The following is a 13,101-nucleotide window of genomic DNA, read 5'->3' as shown; positions in this document are numbered from 1 at the left end:
TGAACAACAACCTTGAATCTTCAATGGAAAGTAACTATTTAAAAAAGTTCTTATGTTAGAATGGATAGAAACAAAATTATTAACAAACAAAGTGAAAACATAGCCCTATCAATAAATATTTTACATATTTAAAATGGTAATTTATTTATTTTTAAAATTTTGATGATTAGTTTTCTATTTACCTTATTTGTTTGCATGTTTTACCCACTATTATCAGATGGCTAGATTCAACAAGTTTTAAAGGGTGGCATGCCTAAAACCCACCCTTAAGAGGATTTTGATTTCTGTCTTTTAGATGGTATTATAATTCACCTTTATTTTCATTCCTATTCCGATTCGCATTTTTGTATGACAAATGGATCCAAGAATTATACTACTGTTTACTCCTATATCATGTTAAACTAAAAGGCAAATACCTGAGATTAATGATATATGTCAAGTTAATAATTGGCTCAATGAAGGGCTATGTGGTTGACTACTCTTCCTTTTAGAAACAGGGCTAAGTCCAATTTCCCACCATGAGTAGAAGTGAAATACTCACATAATTTAGTAAATTGTAGATTTTATTTTCATATGATTAAGAAACATGGAACCCATGTTTAACTTCAATAGTATTGACAACTGTTACTTGAATCAAACTGAAAAATAAAAATAATAAAAAATAAAAAATAAAATTAATCACCTAAAAAAATGGATTGACAAAAGAACAAAATCCAGATATCTAACCCAGCAACCTCCGTATGTGTAAGATTCAGTCAGTCCCACTATGTTTAATGTTTTGTTTGAACAGTTTCTTCTTGAGTTTCCTCCACAATGTATACAATCTGCCTGTGTTTGTGATGATTTTTTCCTGGAAATTTATGAGTGCTTGGGAAAACCTGCATGTAAAGGATGAAAAGGAAATTAGCTGTGAAAATAATATTGTCAGTAGGGAAGCACATTATGATTAAGATAAACGAAAACTTGCATATAGAACAATCCCAATTCTATTCCTTTATTAAACAATTGGAAAATGAGAGACTTGATGAATTGTCATATAATATCATTAGTGATGAAATCATTCATCAATTATTCATAATAATCATCATTAATTTTCAAATATTTTCATGATATTCTCCCTATTAATTGAGGGAAAAAAAAAAGAATGGTTCACGTGATTTTGAGTCTCTCCGAGCATCCAAAGGGGGTATTCTTCCACATACGTTTTGGCTAGATTGTGCATGTTTACTTAGATAGTTGTCAAGAACTTACAACACAACATACGATACCATATAATATGGACATTGTTAAGGTAAAACAAAGTATTTGTACAATATATGATTGACATGATATGAGCGTGTTAATTTGGTTTTAATAGGTTTTAAGAAAAATCAAATTTGATTTATTTTCCTAAAAAGCTTATATTTTATTATTATAATTATAATTATATTATTATTATTACTATTTTAAAGGACACTTCAAGCTCATAAATGAAAGATAAAAACAAAAGGAAGAGAGCTTGAATACATACATTGTTGAAGATTGAAACTTATGTGTAATTATTAAACTAAAAAATATGTGGTATTTAATAAACATTTAGTTTTATTTTATTTTTCGTTTTCCATTTTAAACCTAACCTAGAATCATATATGCATCAATAGTCCATTTAAGAATATAATTATCCTTTGATATGATCATAGCCCCTTTGGGTAAATATCATATGGTGACTAGTAGGAAGTTGGAGGTTTTGGTGTTATTACAAGTCTAGTTGGAACTTGAACCTTTAGAATTGTAGCTAAAAGTCTAGGAAGTTTATGCTATAGATTTTAATGAATCTATGCATTAAACCACCAAACTTCTCCTCAAGAGGATAGATGGGATGATTTAGCTGAGATCCAATGTAGATCCAACTTTTTATTCATTCATGGGATTCGAGATGGTCCTTGGGGGGAACCACACGGCTCCTCTCTTTTCGAGAATCCTTACATCCCTTATCAGTGTATGGATAACTATCTCTCAAACAGAAATTTCGGTTTGGCTTTAATGGGAAAATAAAATGGATTAAGTTTAGTTCATCATGATGAAGTCTGTAATGGTTAGATATGAATAAATATAATATGGAAGAATGCTTATCTTTACCTCTTTTAGCCCAATGAATTGCATCATCTAACTCTTGTCATTTTGGTACTCTAAAGTCCGGTCCTTCTGATGTACTAGATTGGACTTTTTAGGGTTCGTTACAGGCAGAGAGCTTGGAGATACTAACTAGGTGGCATGGTCTCAAGGGCTTTGTAGTAACATCCTGTTTTAGAAAAGGCACCAAGGTTAGAAAGTCCAGCTTCCCAACATAATCAAAAGAAATGAAATGATTATGTGCAATAATAAATTGTAAGAACGATGCAAATAGTCAGTTTCTTGTTTTTAACAGGTCCTAGAAAATTTATGAGAAGTTGAGAAATTGTCAAGTTATGGTTGACAATGTCATAGAGTGTGTGTGTGTGTGTGCATGTGCATGCGTCTTATATCGAACCCAACAACCTCAGTACATAGATAGCTCAGTCAGCCACACTAATTTGAGCATTTCCTTTCTACAGCTTCCTTGAATCTCCTTCCCAATGCAAACTACAGCTTTGATATGCTTGTGATGAATTTTCCCCCCAAATCTCTAGTAAGCCTATGTTTGGTTCTTGGAAACTTGGAGGGAAAATGCGAGGGAAAGAAAATAAAGTGAAAAAATTTAAGGAAAAAAAAAGTGAACAAAAATAAAAGATAACTTTAAAGTTAATAAATGATTTTTATATCCTTCTTTAAACTTATACTTATTTTTTTCTCTTTTATATAAAGTTTAAATAATTCAAAGATGTACAAAGTTTCTAACTAATTTAAATATATTTTCCATGGTAAATCAAATACGAGAAAATCATTTTCCTTAACTTTTTTTGCTTCCTTATTACTTTCCCAGAACCAAAAATAATGTAAGTATTTGGGTGAATTCTATAGGCATGATATAAAAGGGCATTTAGCAGGTGGCTATAGCAATGATAAATGAAGGAAATAATCCCTTAATTATTTACAATTTACCATTTACATTCAAATAGTTTCATGGTATTTTACCTATAAGTTTAAAAACTTTTAAACTATTACGACATCCATGACATTGTCTCACGCATCTTAAGTAAACACCATTAACAGTAGAAAATGGATCACACCAAGAATACATTATATTTTTTAGGTTGCACAATAATGAATGCTATTCTATAATGCATCTTAATTGTATCTTATGATACATATGCAAAACACACACGATATATGATACAGGCAAATTAGCCTCATTTTTTTAAAAAGATCATTATTTTCTTGTTTGAAATGTGCTAGAAGGTCGTATATGGATGAGGAAGATAAGAGGAAGAGGTTCTGATCCTACATGGAAAAATGTCCATGTGTTGTTGAAGGCTCATATCGAAGTTTGAAGTTTATGTGTAATTACTATTCTGATAAGTAAGGGAGGTGGGAGAACTTTGAAGCTAACATAAAACTCAATATTCGTCGATAGTCCATGCAATATGATATTGATGAATGCTTATATTTACCTCTTATAACCTGATAAATTTCAACATACGAATCCGGGTCCTTTGAGGATTTTCAGGTTCAGGGGTAGGCCTTTTGCACTCTTTACTGGTGGAATACTATGAGGCCATGAGAGGCAGTCTATTCTTTGCCTGGGATTGTAGTGATGGCCTGTTTCAGAAAAGACACAGATTAGAAAGGAAAAGCATGCTTGTGAACTGTAATAAATTGTTAGAAAATTCAGAATAATCAAGTTCCCTGTTTCTAAGAAGATTTAGACCACGAGGAGTTGAGAAACTGTTAGGCTCAACCTGGGCATGGAGTATACCTCTTGGCCATCTACATCCTACTACACTACACATATATGACAAATAGAAAAAATCTGACCCCATATTGCCATAACTCCTTTTATAACTCAGTTGGGGATTCCGCCTGGTTCCATAGAGAGAAGAATGACAAGGCCCCCTTGTTGTTCAAAGGGGACTGAGAGGTTCTTGTCAGGAAGAATTTCATGGAACATAGAACCCTAGAAAGGGGCCTCTAAGGTTTTGATAGGGTTGAAGCCTGATACAAAACTGTTAGATCCTCAATTCAACATTGAAAGAACAGTGTGTTCCGCCTTTTTTTTTTTCTTTTGATAGATGACAGTGTGTTCCTTTATGACTAAACCTATTATAACGATAACTATCCAATTTCTATCTTGTTTTGCTACTAGATCGCATCATGATATTCTTCAGAAATTTCTATATATATATATATATATGAGAGAGAAAATGAGATACCGTATCCAGAAACCTTGGTACATGTGATTCAGTCCGACTGTGTTGAATGTTTCCTTTCTACAGCTTCCTTGAGTTTTCTCCCCAGCGCAAATGCCAAAGGAGGAGGGACAGCATTTCCAACCTGCCGATGCTTGTGGTGCATTTGTCCAGAGAATTTATAAGAGTCTGGGAAACCCTGCATATATTGAAGATGGAAGGGAATTTAACAGTTTAGTATATGGCAAAAATAATCCATCTTCTACAAAACAAGAAAGTTGTATTAGAAAGAAAGGAAAATTAGTACATACAATGATGAACCAAGTTCTACTCTTTTATTCAATTGGAAAATGTTCAAATTTTTTTTGTATTAATCAGATTGGTGGATTGTTATAGAGCATCACAAATAATGCAAATAATACTGTAATTATTCACAAAAATTATCATTTATATCCAAATATTTTCTCTATTACTTGTAAAAATTTTAAATTAACCTTGCTTCACCTATCTGAATGCATCGTAAGCATATCTTATGATACATATATGCCACAACGAAATATATGATACAGGACCTCGGATTTTTTAATAAATTATGAATCACTTTCTTAAGAAAATATTAATATTAGTTTTTAGAAAGCACTTTAAATCATAATCACGAAAAAAAAAAAAGGAAAGAGAAAATGATCCTATGTGGTGAAAAATCATAAATATGTTGTTGAAACATGCGTTGAAAATTGTAGCTTATATGTAATTATTGTTACAATTAATATAAGAAGGTGTTATTCAAATAATATAAGATTATGTAAATGTTAAGCTTGAGAACGAAGACAAATAAAGTACAAAGATTTTTTTACATAATATGTTAGTTACTTTTTAATTTTTTTTTTAAGGTTATGTTTGGTTCTTAGAAAATTTGAGGTTAAATGTTAGGGGAAGAAAATAAAGAGGAAAAACAAAAGGATAGAAAAAGTGAAAGAAAATAAAAAATTAGATTTAAAGTCAATAAAGTATTTTTACATGTTACTTCAAGTTCATTTCATTTATTTTAACTATTCTATATAAAAATGAAATAATTTGAATATGCGTAAGTTTTTAACTAATTTTAATTATATTAAATTTCCTTTACTATTGTCCATTGTAAACTAAACATTAGAAAATCATTTTCCTTGACATTTATTTTTTCTTAATACTTTCTTTAGAATCAAATATAGCTTTAATATTTTTCATCCATCAAAAAGATGATCATTAAATTGGAAAGTTAGGAATTTGAACATAACACATAATCATATATTATCGATAGTCCATGCAAGTATATAATTATACTTAATATCATGACCATGGTTTCTTCTTGTTATATTGGTTAAGGCTGATTATAAATTCAAAATTTTGGTATACTAACACTTAACAGGGCTAATTGGAACTTGGAACTAAAAATTATAAGTAAAAGTTTGACGGTTTATTTTATGATTTTTATGATGATTCTATATATCAAAACATTATTTTGTTTAGATAATTTCATAAAACTCTAATATTTAATGTCTACATGTGTGTGTGCACTTGTGCGTGTTTTCTATTTAGTTACAAAACATATGATATGTGATACAAAAAAATAGAAAAATAGAAGCTGATATAATTCATGACTTGACAATTATGCTTACCAATCATACGAGAATCCAATAAGCTAATTTAGCTAACAATATGATTATAACTAATCTAATCGCTTAATTACAAACTTTATTCTGGTCAAGTGTTCAAGCAATAACATGAAATGCATATTATCCAAGTTAGAAGCAAAAGTACAGTTCTTTACTAATTTTCCTTTGATTTTTGGTCTTAATATTAAACTATCATTTCAACTGATCTAAAGTCATAGTAGTAGGGGTGACATTTTGTGTTGATGAGTCATAGTCGTATTTTGTCAAAACTAAGGCACTTGATTAAATAGTTCAACCTCAACATGACACGAATAATAATCGTGTTAAAAATATGAACCTATACATAACCTAATTATTAAACAAGTTACACATTGTGTAACCAATTTAATAATAATGTCTTATTTAATAATCAAGTCAATTAAGGTCTTATTTGAGTCAATACAATTAAGCTTCCAACTTGACATATTTATGACTTAGTTGACCTTTTTATTCAAAATCAAATTTTAAATGAGTCAAATACGGATTCAATAAGTTATGGTTATAATCAAGTTAATTCAGGTCAAATTCATGTGATGTACATCGACTTAAAAAACCTATTTATTAAATGGGGTTCTGAAGGTTGACACAAATTTAACTCAAAATACAATTATACTCGACTCAAACCCACCATAAAAAAATGTGTTATGAATCGTATCAAACTTTGCCACCCCTACATAGTGGTAACAAACTCTTTTGGAAATAACTTGATGTTTATAGTTTATACATGGTCAACTCCAGAGCAAGATTTATGCCTTCATATCTGATCACACTAAACTATTCCTTCCTGGTGCAAACAAACAGATGAAAAAGAAACAAGCAGATCAAACTTACTTGAGTTCGAGCACATTCACGAACTGAAAGAATCCTGTCCTGATCTGGGTGAAAACACATTCCAACCTTACCCAATGGTTGAGGGTTTGTAATAGAGGTTGGAAAATGTCCTTCCCAGTCCAGCCTTCCAAGTACTCCTTTCCACTGGTTATGCCTTTTGCCTTTGTTTGTCAGCCAAGAAGGTAGAAGTTTAGCTATGCGCCCTGAGGACAGACGAACCTGCAGGAATAGTATAGAGGGAAAAATTTTAAGGGCAAAGCAATAATGAGCTAATAGTTCATTAGGAGACATTCAAATCAAAAGCAAATTCTTTTGATTCACAAGATCAGAAAACAAGAGTACCTTTCCATTCTTGATCGCGTGCCAATCAGCTCCTGGTCGTTTTGGAATTTTTTTACATCGGATGAGATTCAGCTCGTTCATTTTCTTGGAGATATGATCTGTTAGGATTGACATATCTCCTCGAAACTTCCTTTGGTACCAAGATGAAGCTTCTCTTGGGTACTGTCCAAAAATAATGCAAGGAAACAGTCAGGTACGAGAAAGGATAGAATGCAGAATAAGATTGAAGCTTTTGATCAAAAAAAAAAAAAAGAATAATATTGAAGCTTCTTTGAAAAATTGTGAAGAAACCCCACCTCCATGGTTGTTTCACAAGCCCCATTGCCAATATTTGGGAGATCCCCAATCGCGTCTCTGACAGTTATTGCACGGAATGGCCCACCAGTTGCTGTACTGCGAACAGCAGCATAGTTATTGATTTTAAGTTCTGGGCCCGGAAAAACATGCATTGGCTCAGGCCACTCAGGGAGTGTCTCCTCAGGAGATGCTGCCCATATGAAAGCTCGTCGACGAGATTGGGGGACTCCATAAGCTCCAGCTTCTAGAACTCCGAATCTCACCTAAAAATTGGAAAAAGAAGTGTTAACAAAGGTAGTAAGACTTTCATCACCATCCAGATGATAACCATAAATCTGATTTGATAACACTGAGAACCAACAATATTGAAAAATTAATTTGCTTTTTCTGTAGGTTGTGATCAGGAAACCGATAAGGGGCCTACACCCTTTCCAACTGGGTACAAGCTTTGCTGATTTGACAATACTATCAACAAATATCCAAAATTGTAACGGCCGATAAAGGAGCAAGCTGCTTTATATGTAGGTGTTCAATTTAGAGATGAAACAGTAAAAAATCTATGTACCTGATAACCCATTTCCAGGAGTGAAGCTAGGGTTAACCGGAATGTTTGCCCTTTGTTGAACGTTACAAAGTTTCTGACGTTCTCCAGGAGGAAAAACCTTGGCCGAAAGTAATCAGCAAAGGATAAAAATGCTAAGATCATCTCACATTGCATCTTACTCCACTTACCCTGGTTAAACCTGTTCATTCCAGAGAAACCCTGCAAAGAAACAGACAGCATTATTAAAATTGCTAGCAGAATTAGGAATGGAAGTAACAGGAAGGTTTGAAGCTCTTTATACCTGACAAGGAGGCCCTCCATTGATGAAATCCACTTGTCCAGGCCGAGGCAAATTACGTATGTCCTTTTCATCAAGTTTTTCAGCTAACTCAGTGGCCTCAGAAGTGGAAACACAGTCATCTGCATCTCCACAAGCTGACATAATAGCTCTGTTTAAACAAACCACTAATGACTGGTTAGCGATAAGAACATGCATAATACAACAAATTCTAGCCTGACTAAAAGAAAAAGGGAAAAAAGACGTCTCTCATGGAACATAAATGCAAAAGAAAGACAAGGAACAAAAAAGGAAAAAGAAAAAACTAGTGCAGTTTAAGTAAATTTCATTAAAAGCAATGACTCACCTTAAGATAACATTACAATCATTGATGAACATCAGCGCATCTGGATGATTAAGGTGAAATGCTTCTCCTGCAGGCTCTTCATATTCAATTGCCCACTTGGTCAGCGAAACACCTAAAATTAGTAATATGTGGAGATGAGTTGGTCATTGAATAACAAAGATGAACTTAAAAATATTAAGCTACCGACTTTTCTAAAAGATTAAGCTGTTAGGATATAGCCCCACAACATATACCAAGCTAACATAAACTTGTTTTTGGATATATAAAATATATTGTAATAAAGGAGGTTACCAGCTTGCTGTAAGCCTTCAGATAAGCCACCACAACCAGCAAATACATCTAGAGTGGCTAGGCGGCTTTTATCACATTCTCCTCCTTTACATTCACTTGTTCTTTTCCTACATGCTGCTTCATCAGTGTCCATGTTTTCCGAAGAGCTTAACTTGAGACGAGCTGGCAACTGTTTCACAAAATGGAAATTATAGTCCTTGGAGAGAAAAAGCATTCAGTAAACAAAATTTTCAAAAGCAAAAATGAAAAAAGGATTTACAATAGACCATGAAAAGTGATAAAAGAAAAAGATAATTTAAATAGTGGAATCCATAGATCAGTTACTTGGATAAATTAAAATGTATCATCAGATGGAATAAAAAGATAAGTTACCTTTTTAATAGCTCTTGTGTCAGGATCATATTGACTTTGACAGAAGAAAATATGCTGAAATTCAGCAGGGGCATTAAAAGCTGGAAGCTCATGCTTCTTTCTAACTTCGCATTTTCCTTCTATAGCCATAACAGGTACCACAACTATTTGTGTACTGTAGTAAACCTGAAATTTCAATTACAAAGTAATCTTAGGACACATCTGGAATAACTTCAAAAAGGAAAAATAAAAGAATTTCCACAATAGATAATCATAAAAGTGCACAAAAAAGGTCCATACTTATACTAGAAAATCTTAAATTTCATTCACCAGTCCTCTATGATACCCATTTTGATGTGTAGATTAGTTACTCAAGCATTTGACAACCTATTTAAGAGTGGCTTTCATGTGGATGTTCCATGATACTAAGAATATAAACTACAAATCTTCTTGGGGTGCTTGAAAACATATATGCTTGGTAGGTAAGACTTAGATGCATGTTGTTCCATACATAAAGGAAGCGATATCTATGATTCTTGAAATAAGAGTTCCCTGTACAGGCAAAAACCATGTTCTTACCTCTCGAATATCAGAAAGGTGTGCCTTCTCTGCTGAAATGTCCTCTGGTCTGAAAAACCTCCTGACTTTAAGCTTGGTAGATTCAGGATCAGCCAGCTTGAAGGACTTGGATAATTTGATCTGCAGTAAATGGCAGACAACAAAAGGTTTGGGCCCCGCATTTTTCCTACTCTTTGAGGTATCCATGGCCTTGCCATCAGCTGCAAAATAATGGGGGTGGAGGTAGACAAAGTCTTTAACAGAATACTCAGTACCTTTGAGGGTAAAGGTTGTCTTGGACTTGTTCACTTTAAAGGTTTCTTTCTCCTTCTGAGTTTCCTTGATTTTACAAGATTGACAAACCCCACTTCCAAGGCCCATGGTACTGGTTGGGAGACGAAAAAAAGCACCTCTCTCTGGCCAATACAAGCTTCTACAATAATATTCCAATGGCAATCCTTTGCTTCTTCTCTCCTCTGCCCTTGCCCGGTCAATCTTATCATTGTTTGCATTAGCCTTCCGATGCTGATAACCCCAAGGTATCAACCGGATTTCCATGATCACTGTTTGTTTAACATCACCCAGATCAAATACCATGCAGTCATTGGTCAGAAATACCTCTCTCTCATTAGCACTGCTGCCAAGAACTGTCTGAAATCCTCGCAGCATCAGTCTGCCGTGGACCATTTTTCTCCCATCTAAATTCTCAAACATGTACTCCACAAAATATATAGGAGAAACACCATCTGAGTCATCCATTTCCACCAGCACAGAACTACCAACAGCAACCACATCTCCACGAACAATAGCTCGTTTGTAAAGAGTCTCTCCTGCACATGTTTTGTCCTCCAGCTGTCCATCCCATGTAATTTCTTCGTTGGAAGAACAAAATTTTGTTGGCTTTAATGCTGAATGAGGTTTCTTAATTTTCTCAAGAAGCAACGTTTCCTCCTCTTCAACTTCAGAATCTACTTCCATATTTTCTTCTTCTTCTTCATTCTCATTCCCCATCTCTTCATCCTCATTCCCTGTTTCTTCATCCTCATTCCCCGTTTCTTCATCCTCGTTCCCTGTTTCTTCATCCTCATTCACTTGAAAACCACGTCCCCCCTCTGATTTTTCTGGCAAGTAATTGGAGTAGTACTCTCCCCAGGTTCTGTTGATCAGTTTTGTTGTTGTAGCTGACATTACTTTCCTTTTGGTTTCATTTTTCTTCTCTTCATCACTAATTCTAAGGCTTCGTTTTGGCACCCTACCTGATGCAATTGCCTTCCCAGGCAAAGAACCCTTACTCTTTCCCTTTTTGTCCCGGAGAGCAGCAAGTACAGGCAACTCACTGAATACGTGATCGTTTTGCTTGCATGTCTCATCTAAACCTATCAGTTGATCATGGATAAACTCTCCCTGTGAGATAACAAAGCTTTCAATAGACAACCCTGACAAAAATTTCCTACCTTGAGCCATGGAGCTAACAACTCCAGCTACCAGTTCATCAAGGCTCATATTGGGATTTCCTCCACAAGATTTTGACAATTTTTTGTAGACTTCAATACAGGCACGGGCTTTCTCATAGAAATTCTTATATATTCTTTTATAGCCATTCCTAGGCTCAATGCATTCGTAGTCTGCAATTTCAGTAGAGACCCAAATAACTGGTGAACCTTCCTCAAATCCGGAAATTGCCCAAGATTCCAGCCTCCCAAAATGTTCACATCTGATACCCTTTTCCTTCTCCTCATCAGGACTTTCATCCAGAGGCAATATTGTACCTGCAATGTACATATTACATATTTCTAACATTTCAACCGGCTGTGGTCGTTCATCTGAATCATAAAAAACAAAGTTCGTGAGCCTCCTGTTTGGCCTAGGAATATTTTCCCCAGTAGTTGACATCACAGCCACTTGCTCATCCTTCTCAATGGGCTGCTTTTTAGTTCCATTTACGGAAGATTTTCTTAACAAACAAACAGATTTGTTCTTACAATCAGTGTGCCTGGAAGCTTTCTTTGGCTTCTTCCTAGAACCACAAGCACTTCCACTGCTGTCAGAGCTGCATCTCTTCTGCCTTGGTTTGGTGGTTGCCCCAACACTGGATTCTGCATCATCAGACTCAAAAACTGCAAGCATTGTTTCACCTTTTTTTGCCTTTTCCATCCCTACACAAAAGAAAAGAAAAGAAAAAAAAAGGCCGCACGCAATTCATAAATATCCAAGGATGTAGAATCATAAACTTCCCAGAACAGAAGGTAAACAAAGATATAGGAAATGAGGCCTTCAAGCAAAGCCTGGAGAGCAAATTTCAGTAATCATAAATATTTATGGATGGTATCACATAAAAAGTTCTATAAAAATGACAGTATTGAACCAGGAGCCAGGCATTTGAGTAAGATTCTGAGCATATACGATAGACATAGAGAAGATCAATGATAAAAAAAACATCTGCTATAACCCCAAGATGAATAAAGGAATGGTTAAAAACATAGTGAACCTGACATGCAGCCAGCATGGATGCTATTAGCCTGACACAGGAAGATTAGAGGAAGTGCCATGGAGATCTGTTGTAACTGTTTTTTGACATATATATACATGATGCAAATGCCAAGTAAAGCATGCTACCCAGTAAAAGGGAAAATAGTCAATATCAATACCATATAAATGTTAAAAAGGGTCTTTATCTTTCTATATCTCTTTCAAATTGAGTTTTAATATTTATCCTTGTCTAGTGTATGAAGATTTGAAGGCATTCTGAACTGACACGTGTGCTACCCATCAAACAATAAGTTTTGGAGGTGCAGTGAGCAAAAATTTTGATCAGTGAAACTTTCATATTAAAACAATGATGCAAATAGGGATATTCTTATTCTTTGAAAAAAATTTATTTTTTACTTAATATGTCTACACAAAATTTATTACTTCAAAAATCACATCTTACAACATTAAAAAAATGAGCAAGCGGTATCATGCATGTATAGAAGCAAATGTAAATATTCCAAATTAATATAGGCAGAGTTAACTGCATGATATCAAATCAAAACAAAAACAAATGTTTCTCTTGACATTAGCACATTTAAATAGAAAAACCAGCTTATAATGCATAATTAATAATAATACTTCTTCTTTTACTAAGAAATTAATCATAGAACTACGTCTGATTTTGCACAAATTGTGTTAGTTACTTAATAAATCTATCAACACTAATCATTAAGCCAAACTATGAATCTAGAACATATCAAAAGTAAGCAATC

At 33.9% G+C, this 13,101-nt stretch overlaps 1 protein-coding gene across 7 annotated transcripts in view; it reads right to left on the bottom strand.

Annotated features, from left to right (window-relative positions):
• Window positions 1–534: 534 nt before the first annotated feature.
• Window positions 535–13,101, bottom strand: part of LOC100252276 (DNA (cytosine-5)-methyltransferase 1B) — a 28,142-nt gene continuing 15,575 nt past the window's right edge. For 5 of the 7 annotated variants that reach the window (XM_019223715.1, XM_019223716.1, XM_019223723.1 and 2 more), the window contains 13 exons: window positions 9,878–12,012; window positions 9,320–9,484; window positions 8,948–9,116; window positions 8,657–8,768; window positions 8,314–8,461; window positions 8,034–8,231; window positions 7,468–7,731; window positions 7,172–7,333; window positions 6,830–7,048; window positions 4,329–4,503; window positions 3,570–3,717; window positions 2,119–2,281; window positions 535–878 (listed from right to left, as the gene is read on the bottom strand). In XM_019223715.1, the coding sequence (XP_019079260.1) occupies window positions 4,357–4,503; window positions 6,830–7,048; window positions 7,172–7,333; window positions 7,468–7,731; window positions 8,034–8,231; window positions 8,314–8,461; window positions 8,657–8,768; window positions 8,948–9,116; window positions 9,320–9,484; window positions 9,878–12,010 (3,717 nt within the window). In that variant the 5' untranslated portion in view covers window positions 12,011–12,012 and the 3' untranslated portion in view covers window positions 535–878; window positions 2,119–2,281; window positions 3,570–3,717; window positions 4,329–4,356. The remainder of the gene's footprint in view (window positions 879–2,118; window positions 2,282–3,569; window positions 3,718–4,328; window positions 4,504–6,829; window positions 7,049–7,171; window positions 7,334–7,467; window positions 7,732–8,033; window positions 8,232–8,313; window positions 8,462–8,656; window positions 8,769–8,947; window positions 9,117–9,319; window positions 9,485–9,877; window positions 12,013–13,101) is intronic. The other 2 variants (XM_059740998.1, XM_059740999.1) reach the window with 2 other exon arrangements.

The sequence above is a fragment of the Vitis vinifera genome, chromosome 12 (assembly GCF_030704535.1).
Source record: "Vitis vinifera cultivar Pinot Noir 40024 chromosome 12, ASM3070453v1".
Lineage (NCBI taxonomy): Eukaryota > Viridiplantae > Streptophyta > Magnoliopsida > Vitales > Vitaceae > Vitis > Vitis vinifera.
This window is presented reverse-complemented; position numbering and strand designations above follow the sequence as displayed.